We start from the raw sequence: 26150 nt of genomic DNA, 5'->3' as shown, positions 1-26150 counted from the left end.
CTTAACATTCTGTTGTATTCTAGCCGGCAGCAGTTTTACTTAACATTCAGTTCTATTCTAGCCGGCAGCAGTTTTACTTAACATTCAGTTCTATTCTAGCCGGCAGCAGTTTACTTAACATTCAGTTGTAGTGTAGCCGGCAGCAGTTTACTTAACATTCAGTTCTATTCTAGCCGGCAGCAGTTTTACTTAACATTCAGTTCTATTCTAGCCGGCAGCAGTTTTACTTAACATTCAGTTCTATTCTAGCCGGCAGCAGTTTTACTTAACATTCAGTTCTATTCTAGCCGGCAGCAGTTTACTTAACATTCAGTTGTATTGTAGCCGGCAGCAGTTTTACTTAACATTCAGTTCTATTCTAGCCGGCAGCAGTTTTACTTAACATTCAGTTCTATTCTAGCCGGCAGCAGTTTTACTTAACATTCAGTTCTATTCTAGCCGGCAGCAGTTTTACTTAACATTCAGTTCTATTCTAGCCGGCAGCAGTTTTACTTAACATTCAGTTGTATTGTAGCCGGCAGTAGTTTTACTTAACATTCAGTTCTATTCTAGCCGGCAGTAGTTTTCCTTAACATTCTGCTGTATTCTTTTCTGTTCTAGCCTGCAGTATTTTCTGTAATTAGCATTCTATTCTATTCTGCTGTGACTTTCTAATATTCTGTTCTGCTGCATTATTGTTAATTGTACATTCTACTGTATTCTGCATTATAGGTTTAATGGATTCATGTTCTGTGATTAATTTAGATGCATTAGACTGCAGTCATCAGCTGTTCTGTTCTGTTGATCATTGTGGTTTATATCAATATTCTATTCTCTCTCCATTAAGTGTCCCACTTTAGAATAATTCATCACACAGAAAGATTGATATTTTCATCCATGTGGACACATTACATAAAGCCGATAAGATGCCCAGCTAAAGAAACTGTTATATACATAAGAATAAAGTTTGCAGAAAGAGCGACACACACAGAATACAACTTTAACAAGAGCTTTATAAAGACAAAAAGACAACAGTCAGGTCAGCCATGAAGAGGTCATTCTTACCAAAAGCCTTTTTATAAATGTGTTACTTCTCAACTCTGACTTCTACTCTGTCATCGAGCGAGTTATTACTCATCCAGAAAGCTCCAGTCACCGTGTGACTGACGCCGCCTTCAGCAGCTTAGCAGCAAGCAGTTGGGTCCTTTTGTGTGAATGCAGAGTAGAAAAGACAGCATTTGTTGAGCAGAAACATGAATATCCTCAGCAGGGCTAACTCAAATGAGAGCTAAATACACAAGTGACTGTAATGCATCATCTATTACTGTAGGTGGTTGTCTCCTGAAAAACAGTCCAGAGGTAGAGTTGATTGGCCCATTCCTCAGATCTATTGCCCCTCCTTTTCCTCTGTCGTGACGGTTTCTGCAGGCTCTAATATCCGCGTAAAGCTGTTGTCAACGCCGTCAAGGCTTTTGCGACATACTGGACAGGTATCATGCTGTGGGGCGGGGGCGGGGAGGGGGGTGGAGGAGGCAAAAATATCATCAGAATGAGGCCCCTGAGTAATCATTAGACACTTCAAACCCCTCAGCCCACTAATCACATCCCCTCTGTGACCTCACCAGCTCCAGCCAAGGCACTATACAATCACTGTGGAAGTAATGGAGGCAGGGCAGCCGCCGGACACATTCCCCTAATGAGTACTCCTCTCTGCACACGGGACACTGCAGTCGACAGTCTGACGGACAACAACAGGGGTCAAAGCAAGCATGAGTTTGTGCAAAAACGTGCAGAAAGAATAAGCTGCAGGAAGCCCGGTCATAAAATCAGTCATAAACAAGAGCAATCAAAGATTTCTGACGTCCACCAATTGGGATCCAGATCACGTATGTTTTTTTAACACCATGAGATAACTATCAATACTAGACAAGCATCAACACACTGGCTGCTACGGCTCACATATGAAGGAATTTCGACACTATACGGGGTAGGGAACAATATCAGACAATAGCAAACAGAGATTTCTGATGTCCGCCAATCCTGATCCAGAATCACCTCCAAAATGCAGTGGAGTCTTCCATACTCTAATATCTATCTGTGGTGCAAATTTGGTGACAATCCATGAAGCAGTTTTGATGTAATATTTAAAAGCCTATAAAGCAAAACTTGATCTAGAATCCAGATCCGGTGTTCTGTCGAAATGAGGTGCGTCATCGAGATATCTCGACAGATAAGTCTGTCGAAATGAGGTGCGTTGTCGAGATGAGATTCCTCGCGTAACTGCATATGTGTGCACTGAAAAAATTACTTGACGAAGTTCGCTTATTTTGATGGGCAAGTAAATGTATAAATTGTTCATCCGAACGTAGTAATGTATAAAATCTACTCACTATAAAACGATAAGTATTTTTAACCTGGAGTTAGCTTATTTTGACAGGCAAAATATATATATATACATACATTTATGCTCCTAACGTAAAATACAGAAAATGTTTTACTTACTAGGCTATAAATACACTGAATACAATTAGTAAAAAAACTTTGATGGAAAAAACAAAAACAAAAAAACAAAATGCACATGTGCAGTTGCACGTCGAGCGAGTTACATCATCTCCCCATGTGCAGTTGCGCGAGGCACCTCATCTCGACGGGTGATGTCTTCAAGTTCAGGGTAGAGCGATGTGCGCATGCGCAGTAGTGCGACCCACCTCATCTTGATGTTCACCTCATCTCGACGGGACACCTGATCACCTCCAAAATTTAGTAGAGTCGTTCATGCCCTAATATCTATCTGTGGTGAAAATTTGGTGAGAATGATGTAATCCTTCAAAGCCTACATCCGGATTTGGATCCGGATCACCTCCGAAATTAAATGGAGTCTTCCATGGCTGAATATGTGTGTGGCGCAAATTTGGTGAGAATCCGTGAAGTAGTTTTGACGTAATCCTTCAAAGCCTATAAAGTGAAACTTGATCCAGAATCCGCATCTGGACCTGGATCACTTCCAAAATCTAATGGAGTCTTCCATGGCCTAATATCTATCTGTGGTGCAAATTTGGTGTGAATTTGTGGGGTAGTTTTGACATAATCCTGCTAAGAGTAATCCTTCAAAACCTATATAAAGTGAAACGTGATCCAGAATCCAGATTTGTATCACTGCCAAAATTTAATGGAGTCTTCCATGGTCTAATATCTATCCGTGGTGAAAATTTTGTCAAAATCCGTGAAGTAGTTTGACGTAATCTTGTTAAAAGACACAGACAAATAAATAATAAATACCAATTTCTTTTTCATCCTTTGTGGACAGAATCATCAGTCCTGTAAGGAAGCTTGAAATTCTTTGTCAAGAAGATGGCTGAAACATTATATACATATTTAAATAAATTTAAACCAGAAGTGGGCTTTAGCCCCATTAAAAGTTTGAGAGTGATGCTGTTTCAATCCAGCAAAAACGATTCCTCGTTCACTTCATTATATATAAAAACTTTAACAGCGAAGCGCTTATCGATACTACTGTCCAGCAGCTTTATACACTCCTGAATGCTGACAGAAATGCAGTGTTCAGTATTAAATACACTGCATTTCTACAGCACTTTTCCATCTGATGCAGATGCATCACATTTACCCATTCTCACACACACACACAAACACACACACACACCAGTGTCAGTGCGCTGCTGAGCAGGGTCCTCAGCGTACAACTAGGAGCAACTTGAGGATTATGAAGTTTCCTGAAGGGCAGTTTACTGATTTTTCCATCTGATCTGGAAATTATTATTATTATTATTATTTAAATTCTTGCATGTACTTTGAGAACTGATTTAGGGTCATTTTGGGATGCTGAATCCAAATCTGAGCTCAGATTTCCATTATCAAATCAGGTTGTTTTTTTGTTTTTTTTGCAATCTGCATGTTCTGTATTGATGGATTATGCAAAAGTTTGCTCATTCACTGATGAGTTTTGATGCCCCTAATCATGCACAAAAGCAGCTTCAAAGCATACTTTTTAAACCAGTTTCGCAAAATGTGAACAAGAGCTGTAGTATAGTTTATGGTGCTGAAGAGGTGTGCGAGACTGCAGCTTTTGCTTCAATGTTTGATAGAAATATGTTTTCATATCTCAAAAACATTATGTGACTGGCAAACACTGACACCAGATTTGGATTCATCACCCCCAAATAACCCAATACCCACTGAAAAACTCCATACAAGAAAAATCGTGTTGACCAGTGTAATTTTTCAACATTTCAATCAATTTGAAAAAAGCTGCAGCGATCTTAAATAAAACTATATTTTCACACAGATTTACTTCCAGATCTTTCAGACAGAATAATTTAAATTCAGACAGCTGCAGTGTTCCTGTATTATTTCACAACAGTGTTCTTCAAAACCTAAAATTCTAGGATTTTTCAGCCTAGATGGAGCCATAAGCCTTTCTGAGTGACCTTCTAGTTTATTAATGTTTTGCAGATCAATAAACCATTCTAATTTGTAGGAAAGTACTTTTTGGCAGGCCAGGTTGTGAGCGTGCTACATTCTGGAATAGTGCTGCACAGCGTCTAGACCAAAAAGCCCTTTATTAATGACTAATTAATGCTCATGTAGAGCCGTCATGTCTGAGTGGTTTTCACTACGTAATCATCCATCAGGCCTGAAATTATAAACCACTATTTTAAAGTGGCACAACATTTAAATAATTATTTAATGTCAAGCTTTTCAAACCAATATAGGATGTATCACAGGATGCTGGTGGCACCTGTCTGCTCTTCAGTGATGCAAACTGTTGGCAAAGATGTAATCGTCTCCTTTTTTGCAGGGGGTGGACCACTGTTTTCCAACTCTACCAATAACTGGAAGATGAGAAATGAGAAATATGGATGGAAGGGATGTAGAGCAGGAGAGAGAATAAGGAAGCCATATTAAAGACATCAGTGCAGCTAAAATTCTGATGAAACGTCCAGCTGCCGTTTTACTAACCTCTGTGATAATTGCACCCAGTCCTCCCTGACCCCAGGCGTAATTTGCCGGGTTTGAATACAAATGTAGCATGCTGGACCTGACAGAGAGAGAGAAAGAGAGGGACAGAGAGAAGCACAATGAGAGAGAGAGAGAGAGTGAAGGACTCACAACAAACAACAGAGGTGAAATCAAAAGCGTGAATGAAAAATTGAAAAGCATTTACAAAGCAGCTGGTGCGGCGCCCAGATTTCCACTGTTGGCAAACAAGCCGGCCAAGTGGTGCTGCACGAGCCTGGAAGAGGGAAAAGACATGGCAACAAAGACCGTGTGGAGAATTCAGATTCCAACTCGGTCTCATTGTGTTAAATTAAATGTATTTTGGTTGTTGCATGCTCACTGTTTGGAGCTTCCCTCACAATAATCCTGTGCAAAAGTCTTAAACACCCCAGTGTTTCTGTATAAATGTGGTTTTTGATATACATATTTTCTTCTTCATTACTTTGTTGTTGTTGTTGTTGTTGTCTACACACCCTTCCACTGTAGGCATTTCTTCAAGCTGGGACGTGCTTTCTTGTCCGGATTGGGAGGGAGATTCTAATTCTGTGGACGCTTCAGCTTCCGGTGAGACTGATGAAGAAGAGTCCGGACTCTCAGATACCTGCTCCTCGACACCCGGGTCCAACTCCAAGCTGAGTGGATGTGAAATGAGGGCAGTGAGCTCCATAAACAGCTGCTGCCAAAACTTGGAGGGAGACCAAAGACACAACATGTCAAATGAAACCAGAAAGAAGACTTCTGTGTGTAATACGGCAGCAGATGTTTGGAAGGACGTACTTCTGAGAACAATGCATCCGTCACATCAGCGGGTGCTGACCTGTTATGCAGCAGACTGGAGAGCAAAGTACATTTTTATTTTAATATCAGCAAAATAACAAATACCACGACTCATCAAGTTGTCAAGTCAAAAATGTCAAAAATGTTACAAGTTTGGGTTGAAGGGCTTTCAAAAACCAGAGTTGTGTAAACTCAGAGCCGTGTATGCTTTCATCTGGAGTTAAAGATAAAAACTGAAGGTATTTTAAATGGAGAAAAGCTGTATCAGATTGGACTTATCCCACAATAAGTCATATTTATGATGGGCTTGCACAATCAAATGGATTGCACGCATTTATTTTTTCTGAACTGTGAGGAACTGGTGGCCTTATGTTTAGAGAAGCAGCTCTGTATCAACTTTCTATCAGCTTCATACCAAATATAAGACATTGAATGGCTTCTGAGATCTAGCTCTGGACAGACCCGTGATGTTCCAGCCCGGTCTCACATTTTTTTTCCCTGCCCATGTCACAAAAAGTGCCCGCTCTTCGTGACACGTTTTTTTATTTTGCTATTTATAATCTTCCCCTTCTCCTAACTCTAAGCATAACCATAGTGTAAGTGTGTACCCTCCCCAAACATTAACCATGACCCCCCAGACCCCCCTCCTTTCACCCCACATTTTGTGCCCCCCGTCACAAAATGAATTTGTGCCCCCGTTATGAAAAACGCCCCATTTTCGTACCCACGTCATGAGCCCAAAGATTAATGTAAGATTTTTGTAGCCCAGTCCCACAAACTGCTGTGAGACTGGGTTGGATGTTCAGGTGAATGTGGGCATCATACCTAGAATCTTCTGGCACCTCCTCAATGAAGCCGGACTCACACCTAGAACACACCAAGTCCTTGACGAGGAGAAAATAAAATAAAATTATAGATTAAGTGGACACACGAATTGTCTATAATGGAGCTGCAACAATTAATTAATTATCAATCGACTATCAACAACTAATTTGATAATCGAGTCATTGTTTTGAGTAATATTTGTTACATCTCCCAATGTTCTGATTTCAACTTAAAATGTGAATACTTTTTGGTTTATTTTATTAGTTTATTTATTCCTATCTGCCAGTAAACTGGTTGTGAACAAAACAAGACATTTGAAAACATAATCTTGCACTCTGGAAAAACACTGACCTACATTTTTCATCATATAGAAAATATACCCAATGACTGCTGGTTCTAAACCCTCTATTCACCAAAAAGTGACTCAATTAAACTACAATAAAGACTCATTGAATTAACTCAATTCAATTATGAACAAGATTTCTCTGTAATAAATGTGTAGGCAAAACTCAAATAAAGCACATGCATGTAAGATAACGTAATCTAATTTAGTTGGGACTGCATATATTTATTAAATGGAAATCCAATCCAATGAGTCTGTTTTTTGAGTGATACATTTGCACCAGACCAAGGGTGTTCTCTTTTTTTTTAGCGACAGACATTTCAAATGTTCTTTTTTACTTATCATCATAACTAGAGATGGGTATTGAAAACCGGTTCCTGTTAAGAATCAATAAGAAATTATTCAGTCCACCGACATCAACAGCCTTTTTGCTTAACGATTTCCTTGTCAGTTCTTAAGTTCACATCACGCCAGAGTGGCCACTGTTTTTGAAGGTGTGTATCAAGAAAATGATCATTTCTCTATATTGACTGCAGGCACGCTGTTTCTGAGAAGGTGTGAAACAAAGCAGTGGGTCGCAACATGTACAGATTTTATTTATGTCCACGGATCTAGGATCCAGTGATTCTGTACAGATTTTATTTATGTCCAGAGATCAAGGATCCAGTGACCAATTTCATATTTATTTACTTTAAGACTCAATAAAATGTTGTTGGCATAGAAAACCCATAAACCCTACTTTTAGTACACAGAAAATTCACAGGAGGTATTGATAAGGGAAGAATCGAATCAATAAGCAGAATCAATATCGATAAAATTATAATGTCACATTATAATGTCATTATAGCATCACATTGTACAAGTTCAAATGAATAAAAATAGGTTTTATATATATAAATTATATTTTCTGTGCGGTGTATTTTGTGGTGAAATATGCAACAAAAGACAAGAAATGGCACCTACAAATTAAAAACTCGAAACTCTTGACTCATTCACAGTGCACCAGCCCCTGTGCTGGTGCGCGGTCAGATGCGCTCGTGAAGCATCCACAGTGCGCTTAACACCTGGACACGAAGGCTTCAGATAAAAAGAAAGGAAAGCAATTATTTGGGGCTTTTACTGAGTAAAATCACACGGTGTAACTCTGGGACGTGTGCGCTGTGTGACACGCACGTGGAGACCTCTCTGTGCGCAGTTCTGGACATAAAGTGCAGCGTCTAAATATGGAAACATGAATCGTCAGATCCAGTCTCTCTGCAGTATCTTGGTGCATGTTGCGCGCACAACAGACACAATCCCGTCGTGTGCGCGACTTTATTTCGGGCAAATCTATTTTTTAAAATAAAGATTAAATATCAATGGGTTAACTGCGCAAGAAAGTCCACGGACGCGCCGTGGGTTCACCGACTCCAGCACGGACGCGTGTGGAAGACTTTGTAGAAGAGAACTCACCGGGAGTTTGGGGTCTGTTTCACGTTTACAGCGGTGACAGAAAAACCGGTGCCGTGGAGTCGCTCCAGCCTCCGCCATCTTCACGGGAACACACGCACGACCTGACGTCAGCGTGGAAGACCCCCAAAAAAGTCACGGACACTCCCCGGGGACGCTCAAGACTGTAGGGGCACACCTGCAGGACGGAAACTTTCAGCTTCAGTTTTCTCGGACAGACAATGGAATCCTCTCCAAAGATATATATATATATATATATATATATATATATATATATATATATATATATATATATATATATATATATATATATATATATATATAAACGCACACAATTTCCCTGAGATTGTGTGGTAGGTACTCTTACTTGAATAAACAATATCTGTGTTGTAAAACAACAAAAACACAAAGCCAACCTAATCAAAACCAGAGTGCAGCTCCAGGAAAACCTACCTGAAACAATCCAAAACTGACTGAAAATAAATCTGACTCAATCTAAACCGAAAACAATTCATCTAGCGCAATGTAACTAGCTTGTAAGCTAACAAACTGAATATAAAGCTAACCAAATCTAAAATGCACTTAAAGCAATCACAGTCGAAACCTTTATCACTATGAAAACAGATAAGTGTGTATAAAGCGAACTGAATCTGAAAGTAATTGAAACACAGGTAACTGAACATAAATTAATGCAAAGATATGCAAATTGTTAAATGAATATAAAGCTAGCAATCTAAAATGTACTTAAAATCACACTATCTGAATCTAAAAATGTACTTATCACTATGAAAACACAGAAGTGTATATAAAGCTAACTGAACATAATTTCATGCAAAGCAATAGCTAAATGAATATAAAGCTAGCAAACTAAAATTGACTTAAAATAACACCATCTGAATCTAAAAATGTATTTATTACTAAGAAAACAGTTAAGTGTATATAAAGCTAACTGAAAAACAGCTAACTGAACATAAATTCATGCAAAGCTATGTGAATAGCTAAATGAATATAAAGCTAGCAGTCTAAAATTTACTTAAAATAACACTATATGAATCTAAAAATGTATTTATCACTATGAAAACAGTTCAATGTATATAAAGCTAACTGAAAAACAGCTAACTGAACATATAAATTCATTTAGCTATGCAAATAGCTAAATGAATATAAAGATAGCAATCTAAAATTTACTTAAAATAACTATCTGAATCTAAAAATGTATTTATCGCTATGAAAACAGATAAGTGTATATAAAGCTAAGTGAAAAAACATCTAACTGAACATATAAATCCATGCAAAGCTATGCAAATAGCTAAATGAATATAAAGATAGCAATCTAAAATTTACTTAAAATAATGCTATCTGAATCTAAAAATGTATTTATCGCTATGAAAAGAGATAAGTGTATATAAAGCTAACTGAAAAACAGTTAACTGAACATAAATTCATGCAAAGTTATGCAAATAGCTAAATGAATATAAAGCTAACAAGCTAAAATTTACTTAAAATAACACTATCTGAATATGTAAATTAATGAATCGCTATGCAAGCAGATAAGTGTACATAAAGCTAACTGAATCTAAAATTAAGCTAAGTGTATAAAAAGCAAACTACCTGAAAGTAGTCACCAAAAATAAAGCTGACTGAATGAAAGATAACTGAATCTAACAAATCATGTAAACATCTAAGTGTATAAAATGCTAATTACCTGAATCTAAAGCTGACTGAACAGAAGATAACTGACTATAACTTATCTAGAGAGCTATGTGAATAGCAAAGTGCACAAAAAGCAAACTAACTAACTGAATGTAAAGGTAACTAAAAATCAAGCTAAGGGCAACGGGAAGGGGAAGGGGTACAAAAGAGAATTGAGATTGGGGTAAATCAATCCCAAGACAATGAATATAGTAACAAGCAACCCAAACAAATTTAAAAAAGCTCAACTGAAAACCCACCTGAATTTTGCTTTTGGGCACCTAAGATATAATTTTGTGTGATCTTCACCTTTGCTACATGACTGAGGATGGTTCAATTTTTGCTCAAGAGCAGCAAAGGTTAGACAAAACACCTGGAAGTGAGACAGATGACCAAATAATTATTTCTCTGATGTGTAATTGTATGTGGGTTTTTTTGGGGGGGGCACAATGGATAGAGCCAGATCAAGAACACTCTACCTTAAAGTCAACAATCAAGAGAACACTTATGGCTTAATAATCTTACAGTTTACAATGACAGGCAGATGGAGAACTTAAAATCCTTTCCAGGCCTCATGGTCCATTCATGATTGTGCTTATCTCGTTTCTACAGTGAAGTGGATTAGTCTATGACGCCCCCTGGATGGGATGGTCGTCCATCACAGGATACTCACCAGCCCAGGACAGTACCATTTACTGCTGGGTGAACTGAGACAAAGCACATGAAATATCTTGTCCAAGTAAGGACACAAACAAACGGAAACACCTGAAATTCAACACCTATTTTTATGTTGCCAGTTGGCCACAGAAACACCTGCTCTTGCATAACGTAAAACATGAAGGAAAAAAAAAAAAATCCCACAAAGGTGACAAATAAGCATGTAAAATAAACTTTTAAAACGGCCATTAATTTTAGAACAACCTTGAGACAAAAACCATCTTGTACTAGAATGATATGAAGTGAGGAAAAAGTAAAATAATTAATAAAATAAAAAAGTGACCATTATCAAAAAAAAAATCAATACTTCAAAACTGACAAACATTTGTATGAAATGCCGAAATAAGTATGCAAAACAATACTTGCATTTTACAATACTGACTTTTTAACAGTTGGAGCATTACATGCTGGGTAATGGTCAACTAATACAGGTTTTTCAATGAGTGATGCGTTTTGTTTGCTTGTTTCTTTAAGAGAACAGGGTGGCTGATTGCCAACATGGCACTGATAACGTTGCATGTAATAAAACAATTTGATATTGACAATAATAATAATCACAGTTGTACATTTGTAATGTTTCTGTTCAAGTCTTCCCATTTGCTCAGGTAACACATTTAGCATTCGTAAGTTTCTCCACTGTTTCACAACACCCATGCCCAGTTTTAAGGCACCCCACTACATGTAAACTGACACAAGGGCATCATTCTACAGAAACCAACTCCTCAAATGTAACTGCAGATTGTTATTTTAATTGTCCGCATTAAGTGCAGACATCAGTCAAGGCCACTTATTTAGAAAGGGCATTTAGCGATAATCGGTCTACTTAAATGGCCAACCGATTAGTAATTGGTCTACCTCCAATCTCAGGTATGTGTGTGATCCACAAGAAAACTACAGATGACTCTGCAAGCATGACAATACATTTTATTAAAACAAAGATGGGCAATCATAGTAACAAGCAACTGCAAGAAGACAAGAAACATATTGGGGTCAAAACATAATTAAGTACTCACAATTACAGCTTTGGCAATAAGATATATGGCATTCTCTAAAAGAAAAACAGCTTGTTAGTTTCTCTCACACAACAAAACATCATCGGCTGAATATGAGCCAGTTAGTTATGGGTTGAATAATGGTGACACTTCAGTGTTTTTTCAGCCTCAAATATTGGCTCCAACTTATTGAACACAGGTTCCAATGAACACAGTAAACATCCAAGTCATTTAAAAATGCAAACTATCAAGAGTAGCACTGTTTGAAAGTGACCAGCTTGGCACACAGCGTGATTTTACATATTTTACAAAGTATTTCCCTGCATCCTCATACACTTGAGTAACATTAACTTTGACATCCAAGCAAGTATATTTTTATTCACAAAGCCTTTTCATTTCATGTTACTGATCACTACATTTGGCAATGTTGTTAATCTTTACAAATTGTACATGCACCTGCACTGAAGTTCAGTTGCGCCGGGGTAATGATGTAGACTAAACTCCCCCTCTGCCACCACATCCAACTCCAACCAGCAGTGTTGAATCTACACCACTCTCACCCGCTCAGTCCAACTCATCCTTCTCTACCGCTGTGCGGTGAAGGCCCCCTGGGCAGCGTTGGATGCAGCCTGGCGCACAGCCTGATTGGACATGACTCCGGTGGCGAACTCGGCTTGGGCCTTCTGAAAGCTGGCGTCGGTCTGCCTGTACATACTGTGAACCTGGAGAAGAGGAAGAGCAGAGTGCGTTGACACATGATACGGCCACCAACTCATCAACAGGTCATGCACATTTGTGAGGGTGAAAATGACACCAGGAAGCCGATACCCCGGCTTTTCTTCAGGCGGTTTATCTATTAACTGCTTTAACAGCAGGCAGACCACCTGGACGCGGCAGGTGCATGCAATTGCACAAAGCAGACAGAAAGTGCAAATACAGCTGCTTTTACCGTCATCACTTATCTTTTTTCAGCACAAATATTACGGAGCAGACTTTCTGCCTGGTAGTACTCGACTCTTCCGTTAATTAAAGCCAACACCTGAAGCGCTCACCTTCTTCAGCATGAAGACCCCCATGGCAGTTTGCGCCGTAAACAGGATGGCGTTTATCATCATGATTACGCCAACAGGGACGCTGGTCTTCAGAGCAGCCAGGCTCACAATCCACCCGCTGAGGCCAAAAGAACACAGAGGAATCAGTGGAGAACGAAGAGGAGGAAAAGAGAAAGACATTCACACCATTAAAAGGTGGAAGAAAAAACAAACCGCGAAATGTCAACATTTTAAATGTATCAAACTGTGGGTTGTGTACTGTAAAAAGCTGTGCAATCTCCAATATTGATTATGAATTATATTTTCATCTGCACGTTAGCTTTTAATATGGCTACAAAAATAAAAAAAAAAACGTAAAAACTCCAGCCAGACTGTTCAGGATGTGGAAAAGGTCCAACCTTATGCCACTTGTTGAACATTCCAAGTAAAATTATTCCATTAAATCTTGTGCAAATCTTTGGTTCTATACCTCAATGAGGAAATCAGACATCCATCCCCAACTTCCCCCCAACCCCCAAAGGTAAAAAAAAAAAAAAAAAAAGAAACACTGAACAACAAGATCCTGAATCGTCAGTGGAACTTTACAACAAACGCCTTCAATAATCAGAAAATAAATGTGTTAAGAATGACACAATGCAGATTTAAAGTTTTTGAAAAATGGTTCGAGTTCATTCAGAGCTACAGTGCTGGTTCCCTAATTATGTATGTGCATTTCTTCTCTGCAATTTGTGGAAGAAAGATATGGCAACGCTGTCAAAAGGTGGGTAGAATGCTCAGAAGCGTGCCTGCTAACAAGGCATTAACATGACTAATAAATGAATAAATATCCTTAATTGACGAATGCACTCTCAGCAGGGGTGATGGACAAGTGGTTACTGCACTTTGTTTCAGTGTGGAAGGTTCCCGGTTCAAACGCCACCCCTGCCACATTTCTTCTTTAATGTGGACTTGCGTCAGGAAGGGCATCCGGCGTGAAACTTCTGCCAAGTCAACATGCAGCGACCCCGAGTGAAAACAAGGGAGCAGCCGAAGGACTTTACTTATTGATGGATGCTCTCTGATTTTCTTCATTGGTTTTGCACCAATGTTTGAACCTGGATACAGTTTTTGGAAAAGGTCAGCAAGTTGCACAGATGAGAAATAAGGATTTCCCCATTTGACTATGGTGTCTGCACAGTGGATTCGTGGTTAGCACTGCTGCCTCACAACAAGAAGGTCATAGGATCAATTCCCATCTGGGGCCTTTCTGTGTGGAGTTTGCATGTTCTTCCTGTGTTTGTGTGGGTTCCCTCCAGGTGCTCCAGCTTCCTCCCACATCCAAAGACATGCAGGTTAGGTGGATTGGAAACTTTAAATTATCCGTTGGTGTGAATGTGTTGGTTTGTCTATATGTGGCCCTGTGACAGACTGGTGTCCCGTTGTCCAGGGTGTACCCTGCCTCACGCCTTATGACTGCTGGGATAGACTCCAGCCCCCATGATCCTTAACTGGAGTAAGCGGGAATAGAAAATGGATGGATAAATAAATAGTAAGATGCAAAATTCAAATGGTCAAACTACAAATTAATGTAGAGTTGAAAATGAGGAGATTAAAAATATTGGTCAATGAATAAAACAAAATTCTATTTCGTTAATTGATCAATCAATCAATGAAGTCATCAGAATAAAAATTTACCGTTTTTTAATATAGTACGTTCCTTCGGCTTCTGCCTTGTTTTCCCACTCGGGGTCACCACAGTAGATCCGAGGTGGATTTTCATGTCGAACTGGCACATGTTTTATGCAGGATGCTCTTCCTGATGCAAGGCCACATTACATGAAATATGGCAGGGATGGGGTTTGAACTGGTGTGGCAAACCAAACGGTCCGCCACTTAAAACTGATTCGCCCTGCTTCCCCTCCGCATGCGTCATTTCAGAGCTCAGCCGCTCGTCTAAGACAGAGTCTCTTCACCCAAAGCAATCAAATGGATTAATGTGATTATTAACCATCAGATGATGAAGGTAAAACCCCTTAAATCATTCTAAAGTTGGTTTTAAGCAGAAACAAGGCTGCTTTAAGCAGAAATGAAGCGAAAGTCAGTGACGCTTTGAAATGACTGACGCGCAGTGAACACATCAGCTAGCAGCTTGTGTAGCCGCGGCGCTCCGATCGCTTCCGCCATTTTTTATTATGAAATAATGCTGAATTTATGTGGCAATTATTGTTGTACAAAAGCTACAAAATATCTGTCGCCAAGACAGTTGCTGACTGGAGTGCAGTTTGAAGCAGAAACGAGGTGATAATTGGTGAACCGGCTAATGATGCATGCGCAGTGAAGGCAGGACGGACCACACTAACGAAGCACACTAACTGCTTGGCCACCACCCCTATCTGCTGTTTTTTAATATACATTTTCAAAACAAGTTGTGCAAACTGTACATCTTTGGGTTCTAGACTGTTGGCTGAACAAAAATGGAAGATCTCCTGAACTCTGAATACATATACAGATATATGAGGGGTAATGGAGAAGTTTTGAGCCTGACCCACAAAAAGTAGGGCGTGGTTCTGTCTTTTGCATTCTGGGAAACCAATATTTACATACACACATTCTTTCATTTCTGTTCACACCTGAAACCCCATCCTGGGATTCCAATGGTCATGATAACATAGACGACCACTTGGGCAAAGAAAATGAAGAAAAAGGCGAAGAAGTTGAAGGAACTGTCACTCCTGGAGAGGAGAGGAAAAAAGTATTACATGTAATATTGAACTAAATATGGCAAAAACTAAACTGCAATCACGCTTTGTTACTGCAAACACAATCCAAATATAGTTGTTTTAAATAAAGACAAAATTCTAACATTGCAGCAATGATGTGCAGTCTTAAAAAGTCTTGAGGAACAGCACAGATGCATGAAAGCAGAGGCGGCACGTACCTAAAAGCTTTGTACACGGGCCGGTACCAACAGATGAAGGAGCAGGGGGCAAACAGAATGGCCCAGAGGATAGCGAGGCCAAAGCCCACACCGTTCGAGGCGTCCACGCAGAACATGGCCAGGGAGGAGATCAGGTTGAGGAGCAGCGTGCAAGTGCAAACTGGATGATGATAAAGAACGACAAAAAGGCAAATGGTAACTGAAAAGTGTTGGGACAAGTGTGAACAGCAATGCTATGGGTGTTGGTGCACTAAGCATAAAAAAGTGAGTCTTTAGGAGTCTGGCTCCATGTTATTCCTGGTGCAAAATAGTGTCACTGCCATTTTCCAATTGAAACTGGTCACTGTCATGCCCAGTATCCATTGTTTGAGTAAGAAGTACTTGCGCTCAACTGTGTGCATCTTAAAATTTGGTCTGGTCAGGCGCAGTGTTGGTGCATTTCTATTGTAAAGCAACAGAAACTGATGGTACCGCAGAGCAACCAAAACCTGGTCGAAAGTTGAGCACAAATGTTTTCTGCCATTTATAAAGTTCAATATTCAAACTTGTGTACGCAGGTTCACTACGCAGGTACACAGCTTGTACAAAGAAGGATGTGCCCTAAAACTTTAGTATCTCTGGCTTCTACCATATTTTTAAACTACTTTTATTCCTCCCCAATTCACAGAAATATGCAAATGGCTAATAGATGACCCAAGACAAGTAGCGGCTGTCTGTGACTGAAGGGATGTGGAAGAGATGGGGTTGGAGGAGATGGAGATGTTGCAAAAACGCATTGGTCAACTACTTCACCTCAGGGAGGTTTGGTGACAACCGCTAATCACATAAATCATCCACTCATAGAATTTGTGCACAGAGCTGCTTCCTCACCAGAAAACCTCTCACATCAGAGTCCACCATCTAAACAGCAATGTGCCGCGTTGAAGAGCACCTTGAAGGCTCTCCAAGGCAATGACAGATGACTGGTTTAATTCTTGTTAACAATAACATATAACCCCTTTGCATCCTGCGCCTCACTTTACACTTAGATTATGCACCTCAAATACACCTGTACTATGTGCTTTAGACTGTCAAGATAGGGCCCTAAAGCTCCTCAAAATCATACACCAACCTCTTCATGCTAATGAACTGATACATCTGATGACTAATAGTCACCACCAGCATTTGCCTTTTACTTTCACAATCAAGTCTTCTGGCCTTTCCAATGTCCAAGTTAAAGACTAAACAAAAAACTTTTGTTTTTGGATATTTCTGGTGAGCTTGAGTCAAAGCAGCTAACAGCAGCTTTTAAATGCATCAGTGTAATCTACAGCATCTTATCTCCCTTTGTGTTTACATTAGATTTTAAACATTTTTATAAAAGTGTTGTTTTCAAATCTTACACTGATCTCAACAACTACTGCAGCAGAAGTTGCTCAATATCCACTTCTGCAATCGCAGGTCACAGAGGGCAGTTTTAGTAACCGACACTGATGTGTTTTACACATTTTCAAATTTGATATGGTAAATGGACTGCATTTATATAGCACTTTTCCATCTGCATCAGATGCTCAAAGCGCTTTACAATTATGCCTGTGCTATTTCACAATGCCGGCCGTGTGACTGACTTTCATTACGACTGAACAACAGCTTTTACTAACCCGACTAAAACAATCCAAGCCATCATCATCAGATAATCCAGTTTCTGGAGAATTCTCTTCAAATCACAACTCTTAGAGAATACTTGTCTAAAAATTTAATTTATGAATTAAACATTATGTCCACATGTGATTAAATAATAAATGTCTCATATTTCAAAAGACTGATAAAACAGTCCCTCAGATAGAGTTGAGCGCACACATTCCAGCTTTTACTCCCCACAGTCGTGGCTTTAGATCCAAACTGTCAGAGAGGCTTTGACTGCGAGAGAAATGCAAGAGTGACAATTATTCCATCCACCAATACCTTCACTCAACCCCTCAGGGAAACACAACACCACTGTAATTAGGATAATTATGCACTGGTGTTCCAATGTCAGGAAGTCATTACAAGTCGCAGTACTGAACTCACACATCCAGAAGTAGTACATGATTGTCACAGTTCGCTGGAAGCGCTGGCTGATCTCCACGCTGATGTCCTGGTAGAAGCAGGGGCCCACAGGGCAGAACGACGGCAGCGGAGGCCAGTTATTCTGACGGGCTAAAGCAGACAAACAGTGGAGAGAAAGTCAGCAAAATTATCCAGCAGTCATTGGTACATTTTAGTGGTTTGAATTTGGAGCTCTCAGGTGAATCTGAACTCACGCTCTATTGCAAATATAATGTATCTGTTAGTTCAGAAGCTCCCATGACCAGTAAAAAAAAAAAAAAAAAAAAAAAAAAAAAATCAAGGACCGAGACGTCACCCGGTATGGCGGAGCCGGGGCCCCACCCTGGAGCCAGGCCTGGGGTTGGGGCTCGCGCGTGAGCGCCTGGTGGTCGGGCCATAGCCCAAGGGGCCCGGCCGGGCTCAGCCCAAAAGAGCGACGTGGGCCCGCCCTCCTGTGGGTTCACCACCTGCAGAGGGGGCCATGGGGGTCGGGTGCAGAGAGGACTGGGTAGCGGTCGAGGGCGGGTGGCCCAGGCGGCCCAGTCTGTGCTCACAGCCCCTGGCTGTTGGGACATGGAATGTCACCTCACTGGGGGGGAAGGAGCCTGAGCTTGTGCGGGAGGTTGAGAGATACCGACTGGAGATAGTCGGGCTCACCTCCACGCACAGCTTGGGCTCTGGTACCCAACTCCTGGAGAGGGGCTGGACGATCCACTTTTCTGGCGTTGCCCACGGGGAGAGGCGGAGAGCTGGGGCCGCATTGCTTATTGCTCCCCAACTCAGTCGCCATGTGTTGGAGTTCACTCCGGTGAACGAGAGGTTCGCGTCCCTACGCCTTCGGGTCGGGGACAAGTCTCTCACTGTTGTCTCGGCCTACGGGCCGAGCGGCAGTGCCGAGTACCCGACCTTCTTGGAGTCCCTGGGAGGGGTACTAGATAGCGCTCTGACTGGGGACTCCATTGTTCTCCTGGGGGATTTCAACGCCCACATGGGCGGTGACAGTGAGACCTGGAGGGGGGTGATTGGGAAGAACGGCCTCCCCGATCTGAACCCGAGTGGTGTTCAGTTGTTGGACTTCTGTGCTAGTCACATTTTGTCCATCACAAACACCATGTTCGAGCACAAGGGTGTCCATAAGTGCACGTGGCACCAGGACACCCTGAGCCAGAGGTCGATAATCGACTTTGTAGTCGTATCATCTGACCTTCGGCCACGTGTCTCTGACACTCAAGTGAAGAGAGGAGCTGAGCTGTCAACTGATCACCACCTGGTGGTGAGTTGGATCCACTAGGAGGGGAGGAAGCTGGTCAGACCTGGCAGGCCCAAACGTATCGTGAGGGTCTGCTGGGGACGACTGGCAGAACCCTCTGTCAGCGAGGTCTTCAACTCCCACCTCCGGGAGAGCTTCTCCCAGCTCCCGGGGCAGGTTGGAGACATGGAATCCGAGTGGACCATGTTCTCCACCTCCACTGTCGATGCGGCCGCTCGTAGCTGTGGTCACAAGGTCTCTGGTGCCTGTCGCTGCGGCAAGCCCCGAACCCGGTGGTGGACGCCGGAAGTAAGGGATGCTGTCAAGCTGAAGAAGGAGTCCTACTTGTCTTTGTTGGTAGGTGGGACCCCAGAGGCAGCTGACAGGTACCAGCAGGCCAAGCACTCCACCAGCACTGTCTACGGTGCGGGTGGGGAGCTGGTGACCCTGACTGGGGATGTTGCCGGGCGGTGGAAGGAATACTTCGAAGATCTCCTCAAGCTTATCCTCACGTCTTCCGAAGAGGAAGCAGAGACTGGGGACTCAGAGGCAGACTCATCCATTACCCAGGCCGGAGTCACCGAGATGGTTAGAAAGCTCCTCGGTGGCAAGGCTCCTGGGGTGGATGAAGTTCGTCCTGAGTACCATAAATCTCTGGATGTTGTGGGACTGTCTTGGCGGGTGTGAAGCATCCGGGATGAAAATCAGCACCTCCAAATCCGAGACCATGGTTCTCGACCGGAAAAAGGTGCTTTGCCCTCTTCAGGTTGGTGGAGTGTCCTTGCCTCAAGTGGAGGAGTTTAAGTATCTCGGGGTCTTGTTCACGAGTGAGGGACGGATGGAGCATGAGATCGATAGACGGAGCGGTGCAGCAGCTGCAGTGATGCGGTCGCTGTATCGGACCGTCGTGGTGAAGAGAGAGCTGAATAGGGGGGCAAAGCTCTCGATTTACCGATCGATCTATGTTCAGATCCTCACCTATGGTCATGAGATATGGCTCATGACCGAATGAACGAGATCGCGAGTACAAGCGGCCGAGATGAGTTTTGCAGGGTGGCTGGGCACTCCCTTAGAGATAGGTTGAGGAGCTCGGTCACTCGGGAGGAGCTCGGAGTCAAGCCGCTGCTCCTCCACGTCGAAAAGAGCCAGTTGAGGTGGCTCGGGCATCTTTTCTGGATGCCCCCTGGACGCCTCGCTGGAGAGGTGTTCCAGGCATGTCCCATCGGGAGGAGGCCCCGGGGAAGACCCAGGACACGCTGGAGGGACTACGTCTCTTGGCTGGCTTGGGAACGCCTTGGGATTCCCCCGGAGGAGCTGGGGGAGGTGTGTGTGGATCGGGAGGTCTGGGAGGCTTTGCTTGAGCTACTGCCCCTGCGACCCAACTCCGAATAAAGCGGAAGAAAATGGATGGATGTATCTGTTAGTATTCAAAGCACCAACTTTAACTTTTTTGGTCTGGTGCACTGCTTTTCTGGCAGTGGACGGGGCAAATGCCCACATGGACTGACACTCGGTTATGGAACTTAACTCTTGGAACATGGAATGTTACCTCTCTGGTGGAAAAGGAGCCCGAGCTTGTGCAGGAGGTCAAGAGATACCAACTAGAAATAGTTGGGTTCACCTACATGCACAGCATGGAGTCTGGAACCATCCTCCAGGAGAGTGGCTGGATTCTCTCTTTTTCCAGAGTGAGAGGCAACGGGCAGTTGTGGGGATACTCACAAGTCCCTGCTTGAGTGCCGTATTTTGAGTTATCCCCAGTTAATGAGAGGGCTGCCTCTATGCGACACCAAGTGCCATAGAGGAAGATGACTGTTGTTTCTGCGTATGTACCAAAGAGCAGTTCAGAGTATCCAGCCTTCTTGGAGACTCTGAGTGGGATCCTGGAAAAGGTTCCTGCTGGATACCCCTTAGTTCCACTGGGGGACTTAAATGCTCAGATGGACAACAACGGAGAAACATGTAGGAGAGCGACTGGGAGTAATGGCCCCCCGATCTGAATCAGAGTACAGCTTTTTACTGGACTTCTGCGCTGATCATGGATTGTACATAAACACTTTGTTTGAGCACAAGGGTGTTCATAAGTACATGTGGTACCAGAACACCCTACATCAAAGGTCGAGGATAGATTTTCTAATTGTGTCATCAGACCTGCGACTCTGTGTCTTGGACACTTGGCATAAGAGAGGGGCTGAGCTGTCAACTGATAACCACCTGGTCATGAGTAGGCTGAAATGGCGGGGTAAGCTACCTAGCCAACCTGGAAGACCTAAATGTGTGGTGATGTTTTTCTGGGAACATTTGGTGGAAGAGCCTGTCACAATGGCCTTCAATTCACACCCCCAAAGAAACTTCCCCCAGATCCCGAGGGAGGTCGGCAACATGGAAGCAGAGTGGTCCATATTCAAGGCCTCCACTGCTGAAGCGTCTGCTTTGAGCCGTGTCCAGAAAGTTGTCGTTGCTTGTTGCGGTGGCAACCCAAGAACCTGCTGGTGGACTCCAGCGGTAAGGGAAGCCATCAGGCTGAAGACGAAGGCCTTTCCTGTTTGGTTTGCACAGAGGTCTCCAAAATCAGTGGACAGGTACCAGCAGGCCAGAAAGACTGCAACCTCAGTGGTGGCTGAAGCAAAAACACCAGCACAGGAGGGGTTTGGAGAGGCCATAAAAAATGACTTTCGGTCAGCTTCAAAGCAGTTTTAGCAAACTGTCAGGTGCCTCAGCAAAGGGAGGCAGTTCCTTGCCCAGACTGTGTTCAGCAGGAGAGGAGAGCTGCTAAACTGGACTGAAGATATCATCAGGCTGTGGTAAGAACACTGAGGATCTCCTCAACCCTACTGAAATGCCCTCCATCAAGGAGGCAGGGATGGACGAGTCGGACAGATCTGGTGTCATCACCCTAGCGGAAATCACAGAGGTAATCAAAAAACCCCTCTGTGGCAAGTCACGGGGGATGGACGAGATTCATCCTGAGTTACTGAAGTCTCTGGATGTTGTTGGGCTGTCATGGCTGACACGCTTATACAATGTTGCATGGACGTCAGGGACACTACCTCTGGATTGGCAAAATGGAGTGGTGGTTCCCATCTTTAAAAAAAAAAAAAAAGGGACCACAGAGTGTGATCCAATTATGGAGGAATCACACTTCTCAGCCTTCTGGGAAAGGCCGATAACAGGGTACTAGGAGACTTGGATCATTAGTCAGACCTCAGATTCAGGAGGAGCAATGTGGGTTCCGTCCTGGTCGTGGAACAGTGGCCCAGCTCTTGACCCTTGCAAGGATATTAGAGGCAGTACGACCAACCAGCGGGAATATGTGGTACCGGATTCACTGCAACGTGCAGGAATGAAAGCAAAAAACACACACGTATTTTATATAGGAGCTGTGTAAGCATTCTCAGCATTACATCAGACCTTTTTCCAGTGGGTGTTGGACTCTTCCGGGGCTGCCCCTTGTGACTAATCCTGTTTGTGATGTTCATGGACAGGATTTCAAGGCACAGTCAGGGGCCGGAGGGTGTTCAGTTTGGTGACCTCAGAGTTGCATCTCTGCTTTTTGCAGATGTGGTGGTTCTGTTGGCTTCATCAGGCAGTGACCTCCAATGCACACTGAGCAGGTCTGAGGCCGAATGTGAAGTGACTGGGATGAGAATCAGCACCTCCAAATCTGAGACCATGGTCCTCTCGGAAAAAGGTAGATTGTCCCCTTTGGATAAGGGGAAAGTTACTGCTCCAAGTGGAGGAGTTTAGGGATCTTGTGGTCTTGTTCACGAGTGGGGGTAAATTGGAGCGTGAGATTGACAGATGGATAGGGGCGGCGTCTAAAATCTTACAGACGCTGTACCGGACCATCATGGTGAAGAAAGAGCTGAGCCAGAAGGTGAGACTCTCAATTTACCAGTCAATTTACATTCCTTTTTTCACCTATGGTGATGAGGTTTGGGTAATGACTGAAAGAATCAGATCATGGATACAAGGGGCAGAAATGAGATTCCTCCGTCGGGTGTCTGGGCTTAGACTCCTGGTCAGGGTGAGAAGCTCGGCTATCCGGGAGGGACTCAGAGTAGAGCCACTGCTTCTTTGAATCGAAAAGAAGCCAGCTGAGGTGGCTCTGGCACCTGGAGAGTATGCACCCTGCTCATCTCCCTAGGGAGGTCTTTCAGGCACATCCAACTGAGAGGAGGCCCTGGGGAAGACCTAGGACATGCTGGAGAGATTAGATTTCCCAGTTGGCTTGGGATCCACACAGGCTGAAGATTGGGAAGTGTGGGATGAGCTGCTTACTTTGCTGCCACCGTGACCTGGACCCGGAAAAGTGATTGAAAATGAATGAGCTTTGTTTAAATAGATGATGTTAGACCTCCATATTTTACATAAAAAGTAAAGGACAGCACTTTTTCAGTCATAACTGCTATAGATATATTAGAAATTTAATCTCTAAGCACTGATTCAGCTCAGCATTCTTTCATCCCCTCCCTCTCTTACAGGCTCCGGGTCCCAGACTGTGTGATTCCAGCTCCCGCTCTCTCCTCTCCAGTTCACGAGCCTTCCTCTCCAGCTCCTCCTGCTTCCTCAGGAGCTCCGCTGTGGTCGCATTCACTGCAGGCTAAGAAATCAAGACACAAGACCAGCAAAGCTTCAGTTTCAGGAACAAAAACAATGTAAAAAGTTTCAAATGCATTTGCAGCAGAACTCCAAGGCACAGTTTGCAGGGGTATCTATGATCTACGTGTTACCTGGGAGTTATAGGAGCCGTAGTTACGAGACTCGGTAGGTGTCGTCCTGCTTGGCGGGGTCTGTGCAGGTACAGATGGAGTCGTCGGAGAGGTGGCTTCATACGGTGGTGGAGGCTTAAAAATTAGTAGAGTGAACCCCAACATTAGCACAATATTCACCACAATATTCAGTTTCACTTCCTTTGTTCCTCCGAGCATAACATGACACTGTGGCGTGTTGCACTTTGAGAAAAGTCATCAATAATTGCCCATTTAGAAACATAGTTAAGACATTGGCAGTTTGAAAACAAGGACACATAATGTACTTTTAACACCTAAAGTAAGGATGCTATGAGAACTGCACAATCATGAAATGTCACAATTACTGATCAACAGCTCAATATCCTGCAAAACTCTTAAATGAACCCATGTTTTTTTTAAATCTCCATCAACTGACAGAGGAAGCTGAAGCTCATATATGATCTCACCATCTGTCCATCTGCATGAAATGCTTATAAAATTTTGAAATTTGAACAATACCTCAGATACGGTTCAATGCCTGAAACTATGCATGGCCACAGCTCTGTATGCTTGTGGAAGCCCTGCAAAGGACCAGAGCTCTGATATCAGGTTGTGGTTAGTTCATGTATGGGTCATGCATTGGTGCTGTGTGTCGCTGCATCCGTATTGGGCCCTGCATGACAACCATGAAGGCAGACAACCGGTCCATCCCCACCTCTTGAAAGGAGCCATATATCTGTTTCATCCAGGTAAAACCTGGGCGTCCACTTGGGCCTTTTCCAGTGTCTAGGGTGGATTATGCACAGAAAAATACACCACATGGCAAAACATCATGTGGCGGTCCCTTATATTGCAAGTGGTATTCATCATTGAGTCTCTCAAAATAACTGCTCACTTGACACAAAGGCATTCCAGTGGTACCCAAGGATCCTGCAAAGAGTCCTTGTACCAAAGACTAGTTAGTATCTAGGTCTCACAACCATACTAAGACAGAAAGCAGAAAGCACCAGGACATTCAAGACCTGGACCTTCATTCTCGTGCAGATATCAGGCTCACAAAAAAAAAAAAAAAAAAAATCCCTGTGGCTCCACCTCATGACTCCATAAGCTCTTCCCAAGCATCTCGATCTCAAAGGCCGAGGACCCAGAGACATAAACAAGCGAAAGTCTCTACATACAGCAGAGTCGAGGAAGTCACTGAACACCTGGATCTTAGTCTAGATACAGGACACATCTTTCAGCTTCTGAAGTGCTGCAGTTGGGAGAACTGTTGATTCTGCAAAGATCACAATCCCACCAAACACCCAAACCACACAACCCAGAACACATCCTTGAGGAACACCAGTGAGGAGACTCTGCCCCAGACAACACAGCATCCGTGATTAGGCTGGTTATGAATACAGATCTGGACCTCTAGCAACAGCCAAATTTTTGTGCTGTTATTTGATAGTAAAACAAAACAATCTGCTCCAAAATATACGGATGTTTCTCACCCCAGCATTATTGTCAAACGGGTTGTAGAGATCCAGTGTAGCGTATCCTGTGCTGCTGCTGTTGTTGTGTTGAGTCACTGCAGGATCCTGCAAGCAAACACACACACAAAAAAAAACAATTTTATTTCGAGTCTTTGGGCCTGCTGAGTATGATCACTGTTAATAATATAAAGGCTACAAGTGTCCAAAGATTAGTCAGGCCCCAAACACACGTCACATGAGCAACAATACGCCAGACATTAAACACATCCAACATCAACACCTTCACAAAGAGGTGGGTAAGGCTTTCACAACCCACCTGGAAAGGGTTGTCGTCCACGGGCTCAGGAAAACTGGTGTATTTTGACATGTTGACTTTAACAGGGTGCTGCTGCTGCTGCTGGCTTCAGTGGGAAAAGAGCCAACAAAGTCCGGCTCGGAGCCTCCCAACGAACCAAACCCCGCGTCCGGTTCTCTTCCAAAGCAAAGTCAGTCTGGTTTTTCCAACCAGCTAGCTCATTTCTTCAGGAGCACAGTGCGCAGTTTGACGCGTGAACACGGCACCGTGACAGGAGCCACGAGATTTATCCACAGAAAGGGCCAGTTTCCAATGTGTTGCCAGATTCCATCCGGAAAAGCAAGCGCTCATATCTGTCAAACGTAAATCACACGACCTATTTTTTTAAACTTCAGACAAGGAGGGTATGGTTTCTTTTTGATATCCTTGTCTGTTTGTTACGTTATCGGCATAATATCTCAAAAGAACACGAGTATATTTCAGTTAAATTGGGTGGAGATGTAAGCCTTGACTCAAGAATCCAGTAAATCCTTGCAATCCGGATCAAGGGCAAATCCTGCCTTTGATCATAT

At 43.0% G+C, this 26150-nt stretch overlaps 2 protein-coding genes across 3 annotated transcripts; both read right to left on the bottom strand.

Moving 5' to 3' along the window:
• Positions 1 to 1033: 1033 nt before the first annotated feature.
• si:ch211-81a5.1 (E3 ubiquitin-protein ligase RNF115) lies at positions 1034 to 8562 on the bottom strand. Of its 2 annotated transcripts, none has more exons than XM_034160863.1 (10): positions 8393 to 8562; positions 6598 to 6656; positions 5773 to 5827; positions 5469 to 5680; positions 5162 to 5230; positions 4957 to 5035; positions 4736 to 4829; positions 1602 to 1717; positions 1298 to 1477; positions 1034 to 1112 (listed from the first exon to the last, which is right to left on the bottom strand). In XM_034160863.1, the coding sequence occupies exons 1-9, from the start codon at positions 8468 to 8470 to the stop codon at positions 1367 to 1369; spliced, it is 873 nt and encodes a 290-aa protein (XP_034016754.1). In that variant the 5' UTR covers positions 8471 to 8562; the 3' UTR covers positions 1034 to 1112; positions 1298 to 1366. The 2 variants fall into 2 exon arrangements, with proteins under 2 accessions (XP_034016754.1, XP_034016753.1); XM_034160862.1 differs by having other exon boundaries at positions 1035 to 1115; positions 1301 to 1477.
• A 3134-nt stretch (positions 8563 to 11696) lies between these two features.
• scamp3 (secretory carrier membrane protein 3) lies at positions 11697 to 25902 on the bottom strand. The gene is made up of 9 exons (XM_034160792.1): positions 25600 to 25902; positions 25302 to 25388; positions 23809 to 23922; positions 23558 to 23678; positions 17809 to 17937; positions 15760 to 15919; positions 15452 to 15553; positions 12843 to 12960; positions 11697 to 12512 (listed from the first exon to the last, which is right to left on the bottom strand). Exons 1-9 carry the CDS (start codon positions 25648 to 25650, stop codon positions 12375 to 12377), a joined length of 1020 nt encoding a protein of 339 aa, XP_034016683.1. The 5' UTR covers positions 25651 to 25902; the 3' UTR covers positions 11697 to 12374.
• Positions 25903 to 26150: the final 248 nt, after the last annotated feature.

Source organism: Thalassophryne amazonica, chromosome 20 (genome assembly GCF_902500255.1).
Source record: "Thalassophryne amazonica chromosome 20, fThaAma1.1, whole genome shotgun sequence".
Classification (NCBI taxonomy): domain Eukaryota; kingdom Metazoa; phylum Chordata; class Actinopteri; order Batrachoidiformes; family Batrachoididae; genus Thalassophryne; species Thalassophryne amazonica.
Note: the sequence above shows the minus strand (reverse complement) of the source record. Positions and strands in the feature narration are given on the sequence as shown.

Excerpts from the sequence above, each read along its gene's own strand:
- si:ch211-81a5.1 (XM_034160863.1), bottom strand. The coding sequence starts at position 8,470 with ATGGCGGAGGCTGGAGCGACTCCACGGCACCGGTTTTTCTGTCACCGC. Across the intron at positions 4,830-4,956 it reads TGGGTGCAATTATCACAGAG|TTATTGGTAGAGTTGGAAAA; the intron begins GTTAGTAAAACG and ends CTCATCTTCCAG. Across the intron at positions 1,478-1,601 it reads TAGTGCCTTGGCTGGAGCTG|CATGATACCTGTCCAGTATG; the intron begins GTGAGGTCACAG and ends CCCGCCCCACAG.
- scamp3 (XM_034160792.1), bottom strand. The coding sequence starts at position 25,650 with ATGTCAAAATACACCAGTTTTCCTGAGCCCGTGGACGACAACCCTTTC. Across the intron at positions 15,920-17,808 it reads CATGTACTACTTCTGGATGT|TTTGCACTTGCACGCTGCTC; the intron begins GTGAGTTCAGTA and ends ATCATCATCCAG. Across the intron at positions 15,554-15,759 it reads CCCGTGTACAAAGCTTTTAG|GAGTGACAGTTCCTTCAACT; the intron begins GTACGTGCCGCC and ends TCTCCTCTCCAG.